The 20660-nt window shown below is 50.3% G+C and overlaps 1 protein-coding gene across 2 annotated transcripts; it reads right to left on the reverse strand.

The window, feature by feature from the left end:
* Positions 1-408: 408 nt before the first annotated feature.
* On the reverse strand, positions 409-13810 carry Eps8l3 (EPS8 like 3). 2 transcript variants are annotated; one of them, XM_021631650.2, is made up of 19 exons: positions 13620-13810; positions 11549-11603; positions 11347-11411; positions 9701-9859; positions 9315-9464; positions 9123-9178; positions 8588-8748; positions 8383-8501; positions 8056-8176; positions 7913-7974; positions 7645-7719; positions 7203-7351; positions 3081-3162; positions 2832-2866; positions 2160-2352; positions 1860-1988; positions 1492-1565; positions 894-1026; positions 409-693 (listed from the first exon to the last, which is right to left on the reverse strand). In XM_021631650.2, the coding sequence occupies exons 2-19, from the start codon at positions 11577-11579 to the stop codon at positions 682-684; spliced, it is 1806 nt and encodes a 601-aa protein (XP_021487325.1). In that variant the 5' UTR covers positions 11580-11603; positions 13620-13810; the 3' UTR covers positions 409-681. The 2 variants fall into 2 exon arrangements, with proteins under 2 accessions (XP_021487325.1, XP_021487326.1); XM_021631651.2 differs by having other exon boundaries at positions 8588-8745; positions 13620-13809.
* Between the last annotated feature and the right edge of the window lie 6850 nt (positions 13811-20660).

A 20660-nucleotide genomic window follows, 5' to 3' on the forward strand; every position in this document is an offset into this window, starting at 1 on the left:
GCCATGGAGAGCACAGGGCACCTCGCTTATTTGTTCCAGCTCCTCTGGGTCGCCAGCCAGTGTAAGCAAAGCCCACAGAGAATTCTCTGCTTTGGTGCCATGCTGTGCCTTCAGCTGTTCTAGGAGCTTTGGATTAGACTGGGAGCCATGCCCATTGAAGGACAGCAGTGGTTCTTGTGGCCTCATTTTGGAGTTTATTTAGAGAGGAGAAAGAGAGAGGAGAGTGGACCATTGTCCCCAAAGGCTGCTTTTCAGCTCCAGGTTGCAGTGAGTTCTCTCTCTTTCAGTCAGTCTGACCAGTAATGGTTGTAGGATTGTTGCTGTTTCATGCCCAGTATCCCAGCTCCCTGCTCCCTCCCTTTGGTTCCCATCAGGTCCGGAAGAAATAGCAAGGGGAGGGGCCTATCACAGGCTTGAGGATGCTTTTTATTGAAGAGACTAGGAATAAGTACGCCAAGCTTAGGATGGGGGTAAAATAAATAGTAACTGGAGACAGGCTCCAACCCAAAAAAGGTACCGTTTGCCTGGATGCCTGGGCCTGTTCATCTTCTTTGCCGTGTGATCTGGGATAGTGTGGTTTGCCACAAACTGAAAGAGGACTTCCGAGGGATCTAAGCGGGTACCAGATACTACATCTTGCATATAAGAAGTCCTTGGTTTTGGAGGTATTTGAGGTGGTCTCTAATGACTCATCTAAAGGGAGAAAAAAAAATTCAGATGGAGCTGCTTCCAAGTGAAGGGTCCCCAGAGTTGATGCAACCAATACGATGAGAGCTTCGAGGCACACCTAAACGGACGAAGCTCAATCCCCAGAGGGATAACTCACGCCTAGCGTCCCCAGCTCTCTTTCTCAAAACCTCTGAATGGGAGTGAGGACCCCAGGGCTTCCTCACCCCCAGCATCCTTCTGACAGCATCCAGCCGGGCCTGGATTCGTGGGGCCTCCTGCGGACACAGCATCTGCAGCTCCCCAGGTCTCATGTGAAGTAGCTGGCTCCCCACTAGGGACCCAAGAGTCCTTACGGTGCTGTAAATAACAATGGTGGAATCCACCAAAGTTAGGGTGGGCGGGTGCTAGGCCTTAGGACTTGTGTAGAGAAGAAACGTTGGGGTTACAGGAATTAGATTATTTGCAGGAATAAGCCCACTGGGTTTGGCCTGCGTGTGTTACAGAACTCTTAGGTTTGAGAGCAGAAACATTTTAGAAGAGAATGTTCTGGAAGGGAAGGTTGGCAGGGTTGGCAGCCCAGGTTCTTTCAGAATTCACTACCCTTGCTTGGTCTTTCACTACATTTGGTTTCCCTACTTGGTGCCTTACCCTAGGCTCAGACAAGCAACTTTCATTCAGCAGAGAAAGCTCGAGATGGAATCTTTGTGGACAGTGGAAGCTAGGTTGCATGCTCTAGGTCTCTGGGGGGGAAGGAGGTCTGTGGTTCTCCCTTGAGCCCTTTTCAAGGCTCTCCCCTCATCTCCCACGGGACTAGGCACTCACACAGTGGAGAAGTTCTCTGCTCGTAGCCAGGCTGTGACCTCCTCAGGCTTTGAGCTAAGACGAAGCATTGGAGCCTAGAATCAAGGGATAATAGAAATCAGAGGTTGTCCTGTCTCACCAACATGCACAGCCTCCCATTTTGGATCCCTTCTACTGAGATCCCATCAAGCCACTCATCTTACCTTCTGATTTTCTAGTTTGACAGGGACCCTGACATAAGTTTTGTTCCTACCCTACAACGATCTTGGCACCCAATAAGCGTGCGGTGATACTGATTAAACTGAACTAAGATCATCTCCATTTGTCCTCCCTGTTAGCACCTCTGACTCAGGACTCAGGGCTTCTGGGTACCCCGGGCTGAGTATTACCCTAAAGGATGACTGGTTGTGGCCTCTAGAGGCTCCATCTGGCAGGGGCTCCAGGATGTTGCTGGGAATATAACCAGTCTGCCCTGCTTCATTCTTCACCTGCCACCATCGCTTGCTCTGGTCCAGAATCTGTCAAGAATCACCACGTCAGCAAACAGAGCCTCTATCCTCCCATCCCCTTTGTCCCCAAGACTTTGTCCCTCCCTGACCTTTCCCACTTCTCTCTCTGCAAGCCACACACCCCAGGCTACCTGTATCTCCCACCAACCTCCTCTTTTCTTGGCTTCACGTAGGCCTCACCTCCAGAATCTCTCCCTGTGCCACAGTCAGTTCCTGTGCATTCCTTGCTTCAAACTCATACAGGACTTGCATCTTCAGGACTGGTTTTGCAGGCCTGGGGCTGGAGGGTGGGAGGTTTGTGTCCTCGTGCCCGGGGCTATGGTTGTATGGCTCATCTTGAGTGAAGTGTGGGCTGCTCCTCATCCTGGAACCTCTGACATGAGAGAAAGAGTCAGGATGGCTGGAGAGTGGGACTTGTGCCCCCGGCCCACCCACAAGAGCCCTAGATAGCTCCTAATGTAGTCTGTTGGTGACATTTTGGGTTTCCATAGGATTTGATGGCAACAGTGTTAGGTGGGGATTGAGATAAGAGGTTTTACAGACAGGAGATGCTCTGAAATGCCATTTATCTCTGAGAATATTTCCAGAAGTAGAATTTTCTAGATCTTGGTTCTGCTCTGAGCACATTATACCTGGTCAGTGGGGACTCAGAGGGTACAAGAAGAAAGCATTCAGGGTCTAGGATATAAAGAACTGCATTTTCACCCAAGGTAGCAGAGACGTATCTCTGTACATGTCTGTGTCTGGCTAAGAGAAAGTACAGATGGTCTCTGGGATGTAGCAATCCACAGGTGCAAAGGCTCTCTCCTTCCCTCCCTGTGACTGTGAGAAACCACTAAGCAGGTGACATACCGAAGGGAAATAGAATCCTGGCTTCTTAGGGGTTCCTGTAAGGAAGAAAATCAGAGTGAGTTAGAATAGGAGGTAGCCAGCGTAGTGGCGGGGAGAGGCTACCAGACCAAAACACAGGCCTGCAACAGCCGCCTCTTGTCCATTGCTTACCTCCCCAACAGGTACCCAAATAACCCACCCCTTGGCTGTCATGTGACTTTGATCTGGACTGGAAGAGATCTGTGTAAGTCTGTACTAAGCAACCCTTACCGTGGCATAGGGCCCTGGGATCTGCCAGCCATCGGAGAATGTGGGCTGGTAAGGTGGCGGTTCACTGCCTGTCCAGTCATCCCTGCAGGGAGAACAAAGCTGAGTCCGCAGCCACTGTGTACCAGGCTGTGGGATGTGGAGAGAGGGAGGAGGTGAGGAGGCTTGGCCTCAGGGATCTGTGGCTAATGGGGACAGAGCACATGTGTACAGTCGAAAGGCTTCAGAAAACACACGAAAGAGCAAATGGTTCATCAGGAACAAGTCCAACAGTGCAAGTATCTGTGGGCAGCCTGACCTTGGTCCCCAAGGGACAGCTGTGTCACACACACACCCCCCCTGGGAATACAGTGGACACCTGATTACCCTCATTAAATTTTAGAATTAAAGTAGTGTAATCTGGAGTATTGGGGCTGGAAGACCCCTTTGGGGACTTTCAAAGGCCAACCCCACCATTTATTTGTTTATCTAGCTGTCTATTTGCTTGTTTATTTATTTATGTTGAAAATAAATTTTGTTTCATATAATATATTCTGATTACGGTTTCTCCTCCCCCAGCTCCTCCCAGCTCCTTTCCTATTCCCCACCCACCCAAATTCACACCCTTCCTTTCTTTCTGTCTTACTAGAATAAAGACGGACATCTTACAAAATTAAAATAAAACTAGATAAAACAAAAGCAAACAAACCAGAATAGGACATAAACGAACAAATAGAAGAAGAAGAGCCAAAGAAAAGGCTCAGGAAGCACATACAGACTCAGTGACACACATGTGCACACATATAGAAATTCCACTAAAAACACAAAACTGGAAACCATGATATATACACAAAGGACCCATAAGAAGAAAAGAACAGCCCTACAAAGAATTCTATGACAAAGAACAAAGACTCTTCAGAAATGCCATTCACTTGGTTTTGTGTTGACCAGCTACTGCTGGGCATGGGGCCTAGCCTTCAGAGTAGTTTGTATACCCAGCAAGACTCCATAGGAGAAAATTAGATTTTTGAGAGCTTCTAGAGGCTTATGCCCACTTCCCCTCTTAGCTCTGGGACCCCATCTGCCCCAGACCTGTGCAGACTCAGTGCATGCTGCCACAGTCCCTGTGTCCCACTCCTTTTAAAACATTTTTAATTTTGAGACAGGGTCCACTGAGTTGTCTAAGATTGCCTTGAACTCACTCTGTAGTCCTGGCTTGCCTTGAACTTGCAATCCTCCAGCCTTAGCCTCCAGGACAGCTGAAATTACAGGCCTGTTCCACCATACCTGCTCCATTCAGTATTTCTCTAAGCTGTTAGGGAGGTCCTAGCAGCAGCTCTTTCTATTTATCACTAAATGGCACAAAGAATTTCGCTGTAGAGGACACATCCCAGCGGGACAGCTCTGGCTAATGCCTTGCACACAGCACAGGACTGTGCCATTTTGTGGATTCCAGGCTTGTCTGCCTGAGAATGCTCACTCACCTCCGGAAGTTCCTTTCCATGCCTCACTGGGACAGCTGCAGAAGCCTCTCACTCCATGGCACACTGTCCATACATGTCTGTTTCTCATTATGTTGCACTTCCTGGCTTGGGGGGAGGGGCTGTCTTTCTCTCACCATGGCTGAGTCACAGGTAGTGGCTAATGCATGTTTATTTACTAGGAGTAAACTCTTCTTCATGGATGCTTTCTTTATATCCTAGAAACATGCTCAGGTCTTCTGTTGACCAGGTGATGACTTCTTTTAAGCTATGGCCCGAATTGTCTATTGTGCCTCTACTGTCTTACCTCTTGACTGCAACCTCTGCCACTACTGTACTGACACCGGTCCATTGAAAACGCTGATATGCAGGCTGGAGATGTTTTATAGTTCAGTGGTGGAGAGCTCGCCTAACACGCCCAAGGCCCTGGGTTTGGTGTCCAGCACCAGGGGTGTGGTGATCTTGATAATCTCATTATTGCCAAGTCCGGCGGCTGTTGTGTTCTCCATCTTTCTGGATTATCACCCCATTTAGTGTTACTTATAACATTGGGTCATTTTATCTAAAATTCTTCTAAGGACTTTTTCATGTCATCTATTCACTTATAGTTATTTTAAGAAACTAGGAACCCTCTGGGAACATATATGACTCAATGGATTATTTATCAAATTTGTGCCATTTTAATACTAAGATTGTTTTGCCTCTTTGTAAATATTTTTAAAATTATATCCATCAATCAAAATTTCCAAGTTGCAAATGTGTGTGTGTCTCTGTGTGTGTGTACCTTGGTGTGGGATGAGCACAAATGTGTGTGCATATGTGTGTGAATTTGGAGGCCTGAGTTTGACGTCATCTCCAACACTCTTTTTGAGACAGTCTCTCGCTTAACCTGGCATGCTTCTCTTCCAGCTAGGCTGGCTGAGCCACTGCAGCAACCCTGCTTTCTCTACCCTGACCCCGACCCTGGGGTTACAGACATGCCCACGCTTGGCTTTTATGTGAGTACTGGGGACTCAAATTCGGTCCTCTTGCTTGCACAGCGGGCATGTTATAGACGATGTCTCAAAACTGTAAAATAAGACTGGCTTTTGAAACATATCTAACATGGGTATACAATGTTAAAGTGGCTGAATGAAGGCATTTGAGGCCTCTGTCTCAGACCTCCACAGACCCTGCTTTCCTGTTTTTCTAGTACTAGACAGGCAAAGCTGCCCCCTACAGGTAAATTAAGCCCAGAGCAGCTGTAGGATCCAGGATCAAGAGCTCCAGAATTTATAAATTTCTTCATTCATTGACTAGATAAAGCACGTAGAATAGATCATTTGGGTATAAACAATCCAAATGTCCAATGATAAATAAAGAAGCTGTGGCATATCTATAGAATAGAATATCAGTCAATCACAAGAGGAAGGAAAATCTGGCACACGCCACAACACGGATGAACCCTGAGGACATATTGATAAAATCTGCTGGTCACAAAATGATGGGCCATGTCTTATTTCACTTGTATAAGGGACCCTCTAGGCAAACATGCATGGACCTAGAACAAAGGTAGTTAGGAGGTTGGGGCAGGGGGATGGGGGATTACTTTTTATGGGTACAGCCTTTCTGTTTGAGATGAAAGCATTCTGGAGCTCAACAGTGGTGTTGGTGCATGGTGTCACTAGATCCTTAATGCTACTGAGTTACATACTGAAATTATATACATTGTGTTATATATATTCTACAATCAAAATAAGTAGGTTTCATTGAAACTAATTTACGTCTTTAAGCAAACCGGACAAAAACTTCCTATGGGCCTGAATTGAAAGAACTGCTTATGAGGCAAACACACAGTTTCTTCCCCAAACCCCAGGCTCTCAGCTGATGTCTTCCTGCCTTTGTCTCTGGGTTTTTGATTCGTTCTTCTCTCTCAGTTTGCACCCCTGTGCTTTGTGGGTTCTCTTTGTAACTCTGTGATTTCTTTTTGGCTTCAACCTGCTCTTCCTTTTGCCTTTTTTCCTATGACCGTTTCCCAGAGCCCTGCTCTCTGCTATCATGAACTTGAACAAAGTGTCCTTGAGGAAGCAAAGTCAGGACCTCCCACTGGATTATGAACAGGCCTCTTTCTCTCTCTCTCTCTCTCTGGACTTACCAGACCCATTGTTCTATCACATAAGTAGAACCTCTCAGCTGGGGGCCCAGATGTGTGGCCTCTGGACACAGTTCCTGTGACATCTGTGCCCCAGGTGTCCAAGCGAGTTTCCTCCCCAGTTCTCAGGCTCTCTAACTGTTCCTCCACCCTCCCACCCATCACCAGCCACAGCACCATAGCTTCTCTGGCTCTCTTAGCTCCTGTCCTGACACTTGCCGGATCAACTTTCTGATGTTACATCTGTGGCATGTTTTATGTCAGTCATTCTTAAATTCTGAGCTGGACTAAGTTTTCACTTTATCCCTGGTGAAAATGAACATGTATTTTAGTAGAAAGTTGGCACTCCTCTTTCCCCCCTCCCCAAGGAAATGTGTTTCTTCACTGGGTAAAGGTGGTGTTTAGTAAAACTTTGGGAGCTCCGTGTATAGTCCCCCCGCAGTCTCTGGATATGTTTCTGGTTTGTGATAGTGTAACACCAGGCTAGACATCGTGTTCTGCTTTGGGTCCTCCAAGCCCCTTGTCTTCACTTACTGGCTAGTGGTCCAGGCTATGCCTAGTGACTTCCAGAGAGTGCTCTCGGGTGGGCTCAGGCAGGACTCCAGCAAGTCTATGGCTCTGGGGGTGAGGAGAGGTGAAATCACTTTGGCTGTAAGGTCAGCCTCGGGGCATTGAGACAGGATCTGGAGGAGAGATGGAAAGAGAAGGCATCAGTGCATCTCAGTCAGAAGGGGATAGGAAATGTCCGAGAGCCCCCTCCCCCATTTCCTCTATTTCTGCCTGTCCTCCCAAAGACCTGGTGTCCTTGACACTGTTGTCAGGTCTGTTGGGGGTTTTGTCTTGAGTGGTACCCTGTTGAATAAAGGACAGGTCCCATGGCTCCCTCTGCCCTGCTACTCCCCCAGCCTCTGTTCCTTCTTCTGCACCCCTGGGCTTCAGCGTGTCCCCTTTGCCACCCTGTCTGCCCTCCACTCACAAAATTCAGGGTTTGGAAGAGGAGGCCCACGAACTCAGGGGCAGTTGTTTCCTGTAGCCGGAAGGCCAGCTTGCCCTGAAGACACAGACAATGTGAGTTACTATGCTTCACCACCTTCACCAGAACCCGAGCACCCAAAAATGTTTTGTGCCTTGCCCCCGGTACCCTTAAAAGGTCCCAAGAGAAGGTGAAGCTGAGAATGGAAAGGCTTGGGTGGCTGGCATCAGAGAGAAGGGGCTGGAACCCAGAACTGGCTGGAGCCACTAACCAAGAGGTTGAAGCTGAGCTTGATCTTCTGGAAGCAGTCAATGTACTGTGCTTGTGTTATGCCTGTGGGAGAAAAAAAACAAAGGTGGGGTGCATGGGTATCCCAAGACACCGCTGCGCCTATCTCCTGCATGAAGCACTTACCATTTTTAGTCTTATTCTTTTTTCTCCCAAGTTTTCTCTTCTTTCGACTGTCTTTTGCCTTGGCCTCCTTCAGCTTCCCAGCGAACAGCTCAATATCTCTCAGCAGGTGGTCCAGCACCTCCTGAACCCCCAACAACCCATGGCCTTGAGTGAGCAGTTATGAAAACCCTGAAACTCCCAACCCTGGCCCTACTATATCCAACCATAAGGCCCAGCCTTAGTCCCAGCCCCGCCCTGTCTATGTTGTGAATCTGGCTTCCTAAGAGTAGTTTCTTCTTTTTCCCCAGCCCAGAAAGTCTCAGCAAGCCTCAGACCACCTTCAGTTACCTCATCCCTCTCTGGGTCCTCAGGAGATGGAGCACGCCTTGGAGGAGGAGGCAGAGTGAAGCCATTAGGTTCTCGGGCACTTGGGTAGTGCGTCAGAGGCCTTGGGGATGGTGGGATGCCTGCGATGGATGTGGAGGGACCATGAACCGAGAACCTAGACTTGATGCAAACCTTCTCCTCCATCTGCCTTCAGATACAAACTTACTGCGTTCTGGGGTCATGGTGTGGGGCTGTTCTGGAGGGAACCTCTGCTCTGGAGAGAACCTCTGCTCCAGAGGGTATGTCTGTTGTATGGGGAGTGGCCTTTCCACAGGAGGCCCCTTCCATCTGTCCTGGCTTGGATGAAGGACTCCAAATCGAGGTCTGCTGAGGGCATGGTAAAAGATACAGCTTCGATAAAGTTCTTCAGAGACAGACTTAAGCCCATACTTTTGCTCTGGTGCCATGGGCATCACCATCTCTCTCCAGGAACTCTGCTCTTGCTCCTTAGCCTCTACTTGAGCCTTCCCAGACTCTACCATGAAGTCCCTGGGCCTTCCTGAGTTCTCAAACAGCCTCTGGCGATGGTATCCAATGCACTCAACACCTTCCCCATGCCCTTCACTGGCCTAAGCCTTTTTCAGTTCTAGGCATGTGTTTGTTGGGTTCCAAGATCATGAGTTCTTCTAATGTATAGCCAGGATATGACCCTCAGGCATGAGCTAGGAGACCCTGTATGTCACTGGGCAGAGGCAGCCTACCTTTCTTCTAGCTCTTCCTCCAGGGCCTTCTGCAAGCTTGTCCTCAGCTGCTCTGCCTGGAGAAAGCAGCAGTCACTATGGGTGTGTGTATGTGTGTGTGCATGAGAGAGAGAGAGAGAGAGAGAGAGAGAGAGAGAGAGAGAGAGATAAGACATCAAACTCCACCCCCGGCCACCATACCCAGTCACTCACCCCCACTTCCTGGCATTGGAAGAGCAAAGTACTGATGCCTGGCAGGCCAGACTCCTGCACGGTGATGGACAAGATGGAGTTGTAGGAGCAGGTATTGAGTGCTACATCCATGGCCTTGATGTTGTCCAAGCGGTAAGAATCCAGGTCCTCCTAAGACAGGTGGAAAGGACAAGTGTGAGGTCACTGAGAGCCACTGACTGAGACTCTGGGAGGTAGAGTCTTTAGCCTGATTCGCATGCCTCTGCCCCCACTTCCTGTCCTGCCTCTCCCTGGTTTGGGATGCATATTGGATGTGGAAAGGCACTGAGGGGCAGAAGAGCCTTGTCTTGCTCTTTAGCATCCTGGGTTAGCTAGGGCCCATGGCTGGGTTTGCTGAGCAGGCTCACCTTAGTCTCAATGTCTAGCAGCTGGAGCCAGCCATCTCTGACCTGCAGGATCAGGTCTTGGCTCCACACTCGGCCCTGGGCATCCATCTCCTGAAGCTTCTGTAGAGCATCCTTGGGCTCCCGGACTCTCTGTGTCCCCAACTTACATGTCATCAGATGCTAAGGGGAGAAGAAGAAGCTGATCTGCAAGGAAGTTTACAGAGAGGAACCCAGATGGTAGCAGACAGGAAAAAGGCAGTAAAGGAGGAAGGTAAGTCCTTGGTCTGCCCTCAATACAGCAAGAGCCTATAGAAGTTGGGCTCCTGACGAGGCCTCCAGGCCTAGGGCGAAGGGGATACATGGGGCATTCTAGAACTTCAAAGGGACCGCTCTATAAGGTGATTGGGTGGTCATGGGTGTGGGTTCCAATCATCCAACAACATCATCCACGTTCCTCTGTGTGGGCTATAGGACCTTCCTGGTTTCCTTTGCTGCATTTAGGAACTGTTGTCCCCAGGCCCATTCTTCCCCATCACTACCTCACTTGCCTGACAAATGCCTTTTTCTGTTGTCCATACCCAGATGTCTTTTACACTGTGCCAATACAGAGCCACAGGGCTTTCAGGAAGGTCAAGTGTCCTCTTTTTGATTCCTGCACACAGAGGGCTGCACCACTCTCAGGCTGCCCTTGGGTCCTTGCCTTCTGCTGATCCCACTGTTTGGTAGCCGCCCTCCTCTAGAGATCTCTCTCCTCCCACAGCCAAATGTTGCCTTCCTGAGTCATCCTCCACTTGCCCCAGGCTCCTGATGGGGAGACTCAGTCTACTTCCTGCCCCTGGTCCTCAACCCTCATTCCTGCCCAGGAGCAGGCCCTCTCACTGCTGGTGGTCTAGACCACCAGCAACTCAGCAGAGCCTAACAGCCTTTTATCCTGAGTGTGTCTCCTCTTGCTCTTGCCTGATGGGCCTCAGTGAAGCCAGTTCCCAGCCCCACTCTACGGGGAAGCTGATTGATGGCCAGGGAGCGTCCCCTCTCTACTGCACTATGAGTTTCCTACTTATCTCTTAACACATAAGGCTACTGGGATGGGGGTAGGTTCTGTCTGGCACTCCCCCACCCCATGCACTGTTTGTCCCTACCATGTCCTAGTTGAGCAAGTTCTTCTGACCACATCTTTGCAGTTTAAAAGCCAATTCAAATGACCAGGTCTCCAAGTGCCAGCTATCCACTTGGGTGGGGCCAAACACTCCATTCCAGTGGCTCAACCTGGCCTAGGAGTGCAGGACGATTCCCCTTACGTGACACTGGCCCTTATAGCTGCAATCCTCGTGCCTTCTTCCCCACAGCCATATGCAATCCTGAACAAAGCCAAGGAGATGGGTTGGAAAACAAGGGGGGTTGGTAGGATGGCTTTCTGTGGGTTTTGACTATTTACCCTGTCACTCCTAACTAGGGACCAGTATCCATGCTCACAACTTCCTGCTCTGCCCATCCCAGGGCTACCCTCCAATACCCTGAACTTGGCAGATGTCCAGGCCTCAGGCTGGATAAATTTGACTCCACAGAGTTTGGTCAGCCTGAGCTGTTGTGCCTGTGTTTGGTAAGGCAGTGGACACACAGGGACTCTAGCTCTATTCAGAAATTGCTTGGACCCCAGGGGTACTCACCTCTACCCTGTGCTGCAGGAGTGTAGGTTCTGAGGCTATGCTCTGGGAATATTCCTTCCGGTGTACTGTGGGTATAAAGTCAAGGGCAGGGAGCAGCAGAGTGAGGTAAGGCTTGGACAATTGCAGGGACAATGGAGAAGATGGGATTTGGGGAGCTTGGCTCAAAGGGGGAGCTGAGCGAGGCGGGGGGGCGGAAGCTTACAGTAGATGGCTCTGCTGCTGGGCCTGGACATGTTGACACTGCTGAGGAGAGCTTCCTAGAATCACAATGAACCAGAGACAATCATCAGACTAAAGGGCAGAAGTACAAGGCCTGGCTGCTGTCGCTTTGACCTGGGTACTCTGTGGCCAGATCTGAAGCCCTTGGTTCCAGGGTACCTATCCAGAGCCATCTGCAAACTAATGTCCTGCTCAAGAAGTTTCCATCTTGTTAGGTTGGGAGGCAATGGGACAGCAGAGGAAGAGCTCTCAGCAGGAGGAGTGACATGGATGGCTTCCCATTATTTGAATCTGGGTTCAGATCTTTCTCTGGGACTAGATGTGAAAGATGCCATGAATGAGTTACTTCTGTGGGGAAGGCAGAGGCCTCAGTTGCTCTCCCTGCCACATCAAAGCCCTTGGCCAGCCCTGTCTTAATTCTACAAACAAGGAGAAAGCCCCCAACTAATAACCCTGCCTAGAAGAATGTGTTTGAGTGTGAGGCTCTAAAAGAGAGACTCATCTGTGTGTGTGTGTGTGTGTGTGTGTGTGTGTGTGTGTGATGGGTGTGTGTTCATGAGAGACTGTGTCTGTATGACTGTGTCTGTGTCTGTCAGTGTGTGTGACTATCTGTGTGTGTTTATGTTAGACCGATACAGAGATAGAAGACAGGCAGACAGACAGACATGTATATGAGGTTGGGGGATGCTCTGTGGAATTTGCCGGAAACCTACGCTCATCTGATGTCTAATTACCACTCCTGCCTCTTTTCCTTCTGTTGCTCCCAGATTGTCTCCCAGGGCCCCTCCCAAACCGAACTCTCCAGCTCATAGCCAACAACCACCTGGCAAAACCCTCTTTAAGTACCACCTGCCCGGAGTGTTCCCCAATGCCATTTTCAGTCTTGTCCACTCCTTTCTAACAGTAGTGGTCATAGCAGCCCTGACAGCATTCTGAGCCTGCCCCAAGCTTCTCCTGACCCTGCCTCGCTCAGTCTTCACCACTTTCCATCCACTGGTGCTTAATGAAGCACCAAATGGTGAGCGTGACTCTAAGGAATTTGCTTCAGTGACCCAGCTAACATCCAAAACCACCCCAGAGCTGAAGCTGTTATCCCCACTTCTCAGATGAGGACTCTGACACTCAAAAAGGACAACAGGCCTAGGGTCACACTGATTATTTAATAGGGTTCCTATCATTAGGCAGTAGGTCATAGCGGGTAGCTAGAACACACACCTTTTGAAATAGAGTGGGATTAAACGCCCTGCATTTGTATGCACTGGGTGTGCGGAGGAGTTAATTGTGCGTATATGAGTCAAGGAGATGTGCTATTTGCGAGCATCCATCGTGGTTTGTGCGTCTCCACGAATCTCTCTGCTTGGCACACTTCAGTTGGAATATCCCAACCGAAGTGTAAGGAAGGACACACGCCCGTTTATTGGGATTGTTATGAAAATGAAAGATCTGATAAGGTGACTCACAGATGGAAAAAACGATTCCCCAGTGAGCACCATGGGAACGTAGAGGAGGCGGCTGATCTCTGTTCCCCTGTTGGGGAGAACCCCTTTCCTCCATAAGAGCAAGGGCTGTTGGAAGCCTGATTCTTTCCCCTGCGTTTCCTCACCTCCCTGGGCTGTGACATTCAATTCCTGCTTGAAAATGGAAGCAGAAAGAGCCCTGCTCTGCTCAGCCCTGCCTTGCTCTTTCACACCAGGTTGGCTCCTGTGGGGGTTCCTGTGGGCTGGAAGAGATAGTTCAACAGCTACTGCTAAAGCTGCACCGCAGGGCTGGGGTGCTCTCTGACCTGCCTAGACCCTTCTAATGTCAGGCATTGGCATTGTCTCCCTTGAGTAGGTATAGAACAAGGAAGAGGTATTTACAAGGCCGACCTTGGGGGAAGACTGCTAGAGCCCCCACACTTCCTGGTCTCCAGCTAGTGGCTAAGTTTCTAGGGATAATCCTTCCCCCTGAATGTGAGAAGAGGCTGTGAGATGCCCCCAACTCTTGGAAACCACAGGGGTGCCTACTGGCCCCAGGATCCCGGCCCCTGCCATTCCCTGGGTATAGGCTCTTACCTGAGTGCCAGTGAAGCCTGGTGTCTTGTCCCCAAAAGAGGTGAAGTTTGAGCCGGTGGTCCAATGCTGTCTGGGGGAGCTCTGTTTGGCTTCTCTGCCAGCTGCCTCGGGCAGAGACCTACTGAGGATCAGGTGGCCTGAGGGTGAGGAAGCAGGCTCTGAGGAAGCCACACCTGTGGTCTTTGGACTCTGGAGGGTGGGGAGGCCTCTCAGGCTACCAACCGCCCAGCACTGAAGTGGACCTAAGGAAGAGTCTGTGTTGACAGGTGCCGGAGCTTGACCAGAGACCCCTGCTCCCCAGCTTCCTCCTTTTTGGCCTCTGGCCTTGGGTGTGGCCCTTCATCTCCCACCTTTTTACATACCTCTTCTGGGGCCCTGGGTTAGCATCAGTCACTGCGGCCACAAACAAGAAAAGGCACATATGGCCCCATGAGCCTGGCTTCTGTGTTAGGGGCAGGCCGCAGATGCACCAGGGGCTCAAGGAAAGATTTGTATGTGTGCTATATGCTTCGGTGCTGCACCCGTGGGTGTGTGATCAGGTGTGCCCAGGTTGTCTATGAATAGGACATTGCCTGTCAGAGAAGCTGGGGTGAGGTCCAGGGTCACCTGGGCATGACAGTGGGGCTGAGGCTTCTTTCAGGGCTCATCCTGGTCATGTCCATCTTCTGTCCCCTCTCCTCTCCCACTCACTAAAATCCCTCTCCTCTGGTTATTCTTTTTCTTTAATTTCTTCCTCACTCTGCCCCATGTTCCTAGGCCCTAGTAGAAGCCATCAGGAAAGATGAGTAACCAAGGGCTCCCTTTGTCACTATTCAAGAACCTGCTTAGTTCTTGAACTTGCTTTATTTTGAAGTTATTTGTCTTAAAGTTGCTTTATTTAAAAACCTCTTGTGGTACCTAGGGCAGGCCAGACTCATTGACCTTCTGGAAACTCACAGCTCAGTGTAGGAATAAAGCAGAAGGAGAAGGAAGGGGAGTGGGCAGGGATGCTCCTATGGGAGTTGAGCCTCAGAGGACAGAGCCTCGGGCCCTGCTAGGGTTAGGATCTGTGGTAAAGACTCCTGTGGAGCATGGAACTGTAGCCTGTAGTCAGGATTCTGTCCTTGGCTTCCCCAGGTCCCAAGGAGAAATGATAGCCTGCTCCCCATTCATCCAACACTGTGCTGATGGCCTTCACTGCAGCGGTTGGACCCAGGGAGGGATCTCTCCCACTTGAATTGGGGTGAGCCCCCAGGAAAGTCCACTAGGCAGCTGATTTCTGGGTCCTAGACGTCAAACTGCCTATTGGATCAGCACCTTGTCATGATCCTGTGTGAACCAGGCATTGAGGCCTCCCTGGAGCTTCTGTTCTCCTGCTCTGAGCCACATGAGCCACCCTCTTTGGAGTTTGAGTAACCTGTTCATTGCCTTCCCAGGCACAGCTCCATCAAGGCCACAATCTTATTCCATTTTCAGGCCTGGGTAACCAGCCAGGACCTGAACCTGTAGTCCTTCCACTGGGTCTCTCTCCCCATCGAAATGTGAGCACAGCAGGGATCCCCATAGGAAACCTGGAGACAGGGTTGGGCAGAGAGAGACTCAACCCATAGCAGAGACCTGGCTGACATCTTTGGGAAGGGAATGGTGAGTGTCACCAGGCGCCCTCAGCATTGTGAACCCCATGCTGGTCATTTGGGTTTCTTTAGAGATGAGATGCAGATTTCATCAGGCAGGAAGGAGCTTTGCAGCCTGGGATGGTTGGAGGCTGGGACTGGGGCTTCTTGATGTCAGGGATTGTGGAAACTGGCTAGTGTGGGGCCTCACAGGGAGGAGGGCATTAGGAAGCATGGAGAGGTCAGGCTACTCACCCTTAGGGATGAGGAATGGCACTTTTTAAAGAAGTGGGTCCCAAGCCATCCTGGCTGTGGGATGAGGAGCTGGGCCTTGGGTGGGAAGGAAGCAGAAGTCTGACAGAATCCTCCTGGAATTACAAGGCTACAGAGACTGGAGGAATTCACTTTATTCGTCCATTAATTCATCTGTTCCTCAGCTTTCTGCCATGCACCGTGCCAGGTGTTTGAACACACCTGGAAGGCCACAGCCACCTCATAATGCAGCCTGAGTCCATCACCTCCCTCCAAACATCCCGGTCCCCTTCTGCCATGGTGTCACTTCTGTGTGTCCCAGTGGGGAACAGGAGTCAGTCCTTAGTCCTCCTTCAGGACTCTTGTGTGGGTCGTACCTCCCCAGTGCATGGCAGATCATCCTTCCTCGCCCATTCTGTGACCCTGTCAGACTTTTCTGCCTCTGCCAACAGCAGTCCGATAACTTGGCATTTCGCCTCCACCCTTGTTCTTATTCATTCTCCCTCTTGGCTGTGGAAGGATGAGGATTGCCCCTGAGTGGGAATTTGATTTTTCGTTTTTTTGAATAATCAAACCACTTCAGCTTTAGGATGAAACCTCAGCACCTCACAGCAGGTGAGGCTCTTCCTGAAGGCCCAGGCTCCTGCTGTAGATATGGCTTATCTCCCACTGCCCGCTGCCCCTTGCACTTTACCCTCCACTTGGAGGACATCTTGTAATCCCATTTGAGTCATGTCTCTGCACCTGACTGGGTGCTCTCAGCCTGACTGGGATGTTTACCGGAAACAACTGCTGTACTTCGAGTCTTCAGGTGACTCTTGCCTTCTGAGAAGCCTCCTTCTCCCTGCTGCTCTGAGCTGTGATGATTCTGGCCTTTGGCTCCTAGATGCCTTCGACATGTGTCATTCGATGACTGCTTGCATCACATCCAGGGCCACGCCCCCATATCTGGACCTCTAGGAAGACCCGGAGAAGAGGAGGACTCCAAAACAAATGTTGCATGTTGGTATGGGAGGCACCCATGGCCATGCTCTGTTTGGGTGTGTCAGAAAGACAATTTAAAGACACTGATGGGGTCAACCCTTCAGGTCAGATAGGAATCCAGCAAAAAGAGGAAATGGGAAGGGAATGCCAGGCAGAGGCTGTAACAATTCTTTTTCATGGAGGGGTGAAATGCCTGGTGAAAAGCTGGGTGTGACCTCATCCTAAAGCTACCCCGTGTGTGTGTGTGTGTGTGTGCTTGGGTTTGTGTGCGCGCACACACACACATCCAGTAGCCAATGACAAGATGATGTCTTCATCACTTATTAGTGATAGACTCTTGAAGAGATTTTGCAGAAGTAGATGATGAGGTGACATCTGCTGTAGCTCTGGAAGGCTTTGCCATTTGTGGGTGCTCATTATACAGAGAGGCTGCCGATGGCAACTTCAGCATGCTACACGGGTTTTCAGAATGAAAGGACCAAGAAGCCCCTCTGAGCCATCTTAGCTTTACCCAGGAAGGAAACCTGGTCTCATAGAAGTGCCAGAAGAGACTCTCCTCAGAGGTGGAAAACTCCAAGGGCTCTGGAGGAAAGAGATCTTTGCTACGGGGTGCGGCAGGGGTGGGGGGTGGGTAAGGGCAAGTCACTGCTCTGAACAAAGGAGTGGACAAGAGAGATGACGTTCCTTCCCCAGGATCCTACATTTCTGAGGTAGAAGAGACAAATCCACACAATGACAATGACCAGGGTCCTGACAAGTGATGGAAGGCAACAACGGAGCAGACAGGATGAGAGTGTGAGGGGGTGAAGGTTGGGAAGTGGCTGGGGCATGTGACCTCAGAGAAGAACCCTGGGAAGAGAGGTTTGAGCTTCGTGAGACAGAGCAGTGGGCAAGAGCCAGAAAAGGGAATCAGAGGCAAAGGTCGTGTGGCTAGGAAGGAAGCCAGGGCTGTTGTTAGACTGGGCAATGGGAGTAGCAGCCTGAGGTGGTAAGCAGTGGCCAGAGCATGTGGCCCGTGGGTCTTGAAGGAGTCAGGGTTCCGTTCAGGATTGTCAGAAGACTCTGAAGTTTGAAGGGGAGAGGTGGCATGTTCTGATCTGTGTCTCATGCAGACTTTGCCTTTGCCTGGGTTGGGGACAATGGGTTGTCATGAGGCGGGAGGGTGGACCAAGGCAAAGCATCAGCAGCTGGGACCTGGATGGTCAGTGGGACGTGAAGGCGGAGATTGGATCCAAGTGCACTGTAGACAAACATGCTGTGGTGGACTAGAGGACTGGGAGAGGGGAGTCTGGGGAACTGAGGTTTGGACCGGAAACACTGGGTTGTTATGGCCCTTTTGGTGCAGAAGTTTGGAAGATGGTCCAGCAGAGAGGCTCAGGCTCATCTCAGTGGCACTCACTTCCTTTTACGGGTTTCTTGGATCTCCAAACGGAAGCCTGAGGATGGCAGGGGCAAGATTAAATTGGGAGCTCAGCAGCAGGGATGTGCACAACACAGACATCCCAAATCACCAGGTAACCGCAGGTACTGATGGCCTGACTTCAGCCCTTGGAACCCAGACGGTGAAAGGACAGAGTTTGTTCCCGTAAGTTGTCCTCTGGCCTCCCACATGCCTGCACACACCACACCACACCACACCACACTAAACCAACAGCAACAAAAATGTGTGAAGATGTAATAAAAACATTTTAAAGGCTGTTTCAGACAAACAAATGAGAGCAAAACAAAACCCGGAAAACAAATAATAATAATAAAAAAATTACTAATATTCGTTAGAGGTCATGCTGCTGAGAAATAGATTCTGTCTCACACTAGCATTGCTGTGGATAGTGCCTCTGCCATGAGGGTTGGGATGATGGCCTTTGCCTTGGTTAGTTTCAGCAACTTGAAGGCAACTTCTGTCAAAAGAATGGGCCAGGGCTGGAGATGGCACAGTGGGTAAGAGCACTGTGGTCTCCAGAGGACCCAGGTTTAATACCTAGCACCCGTTTGACAGCTCACAGCCATCTCTAACTCCAGGTCCAAGGGAATCTGAAGCCCTCTGAGGGTAGTGTGCTCTCATGTAGTGCACAGGCACACACGCAGGAAAACACCCACCCACAGAAATAAATAAATAAATCATTTAAGAGAAGCATTGACTGTCCACCGGGGCTGGCAGATATTGACAAGATAATGAAGTGGGGTAAAAGGGTTGGCATCTCCATCTTCATATCACCTCTGAGTCATTTATTACCTGAGCATTGGTGTTTAGTTAGTTTCTATTGCTTTGATGAAACATCGTGACCAAAAAGGAAGCTGGGGAGGAAAGGGTTTATTTGGATTATGTTGCCATATCTACTCATCATCAAAGAAAGACAAGACAGGAACTCAAACAGGACAGGAGCCTGGAGTCAGGAGCTGAAACGGGCCATCAAGGAGTGCTGTTTACTGGCTTGCTCTTCATGGCTTGCCCAGCCTCCTTTCTTATAGAACCCAGGACCACCAGCCAGGGGTGACCCCACACAATGGACTGGGCCCTCCCTTATCAATTACTAAGAAAATGCCCTGCAGCCTTGCCTACAGCCATATCTTGAGGAAGCATTTCTTTTTTCAGTTGAGGTTTCCTCCTCTCTGGCGGCTCTGGCTTGTGTCAAACTGAAGCAAAACGAACCAACACAGTCATCAGGTTGGTTCTGCTCAACTTTGCCCAAAGCCATGTTCATCCTTAGGGAATGTTGGCCCAGAACTATATAACCCAAGGTCCTTCTGGATCTCTCCCCCCTCCTTGATTTATATGAGATATGTTAATATATTTTATTATTCCCTCTTATATTACATCCCAATTGCAGTTTACCGTCTCTCCCCTCCGAGAGGTCCCTCCTTGAACTTCCCCTCTCTCCAGATCCATACCCCCCCCCACACACACCTAAGAAAAGAGCAGAACTCCCAGGGACAACAGCCAAACATGGTGGCATAAGAAGCTACGATAAGACCAGGCACATACCATCCCAGCCAGGCTGGATAAGACAACCCAGTAGGAGGAGACGGGCCCCACAAGCAGGAAAAGAATCAGAGACGGCTCCTTCCAGCCCCACCCCACCCTGTTCCCACCATTAGGAATCCCATAAGAACACCACTCTACTCAGCCACAACATATATCCCTAGGTCAGACCCCTACAGGCTGCCTGATCTCTGTGCGCCCCAAGAGTTGATTCTGTGGGCTGTGTTCTTGTGGTGTCTCTAACCCCTCCACTTCCTCTAATCCTTCCTCCTCCTCCACGGCAGGACTCCCCAAGCTCAGCCTAATGTTTGGCTGTGGCAAACAAGTGTCTGGTCATCTGTCTTCTTCTTAACCTAAACTCCTCTCCTCATCGCCTAAGAGCAAAAGCAAAATTGCAGCAGGCTTAATGAAGACAGGCCTCAGGTGTAGACCTCCATCTTTTCTTTTGCCAGTGTAGGACTACATCTTTTTCCTTGCTCTTGACAATCTGTCCTTTTTGGACAATAGGTAAATAGAGTTAGGCTTAGAAACAGGCCTTGGGGTGTTCTTGGAAGCCACTGTCTAGGGATGGGAAATAGTGTCAGGATTCCCCCCCCCCAATTTCCTAGTTCACCCCAGGTCTCTGAGTCTCTAAAGCCCCCTAGCCAGAAGCCATAGCTGGGAACTAGCTCTCTTGCCATGTGGATCATGGGTGGCATGTCTGGGCCTCCCTTATCCTAACATGTAACTCCCGAGGGTGCCTCTCTCCTGCTTCCCAAGGCTCCGTGTCCCAGCTCTTATCTACACAGGGAATGCCTGAGTTCAGAATTCCCCAGACTCCCTCAAGCTGGCAGCCCTGGAGTTTCCAGGCCTCAGAGGCCTGGACCTTGGACTGTGATTCAAGGCAGACGTCTTAGGAGGCCCAGCAGGAGAGGAGGTCCAGCTGGGAAAGGGCCACTTCCGGAAACAAAATGTTCTCCGCGATCCTTGGGGGGAGGTGGTGCCTATGCCACCCCCACCTGTGTGGGAGAAGGGGAGAGGGATGATCCCATTATCATGTGGGCAGAGTGACCTGGCTGTCTGGTCAGAGCTAGTGACAACGAGGTGGCTCCCTCGTGACCTCTCCCTGGGCCTAGTCAGTTGTCGTGGGTATGGAGGGGTCCAGGTTTGGTCAGGCTGTATCCACACCTCTGTGCTGCCTTGCGTGTCATCCCCACACTGCAAACTGGCCAAGTCCATACAATGCAGCTCTAT

This window comes from Meriones unguiculatus, chromosome 10, assembly GCF_030254825.1.
Source record: "Meriones unguiculatus strain TT.TT164.6M chromosome 10, Bangor_MerUng_6.1, whole genome shotgun sequence".
In the NCBI taxonomy this organism is placed as follows: domain Eukaryota; kingdom Metazoa; phylum Chordata; class Mammalia; order Rodentia; family Muridae; genus Meriones; species Meriones unguiculatus.

Bases quoted from the DNA above. Each gene is read 5' to 3' on its own strand.
- Eps8l3 (XM_021631650.2), bottom strand. From the start codon at position 11,579: ATGTCCAGGCCCAGCAGCAGAGCCATCTACT. The intron at 3,163-7,202 runs GTAAGTGAAGAC...TTCTCCCTGCAG, and splicing joins ATAGCCTGGACCACTAGCCA to GGATGACTGGACAGGCAGTG. The intron at 2,353-2,831 runs GTATGTCACCTG...CTCTCATGTCAG, and splicing joins CAGGATTCTATTTCCCTTCG to AGGTTCCAGGATGAGGAGCA.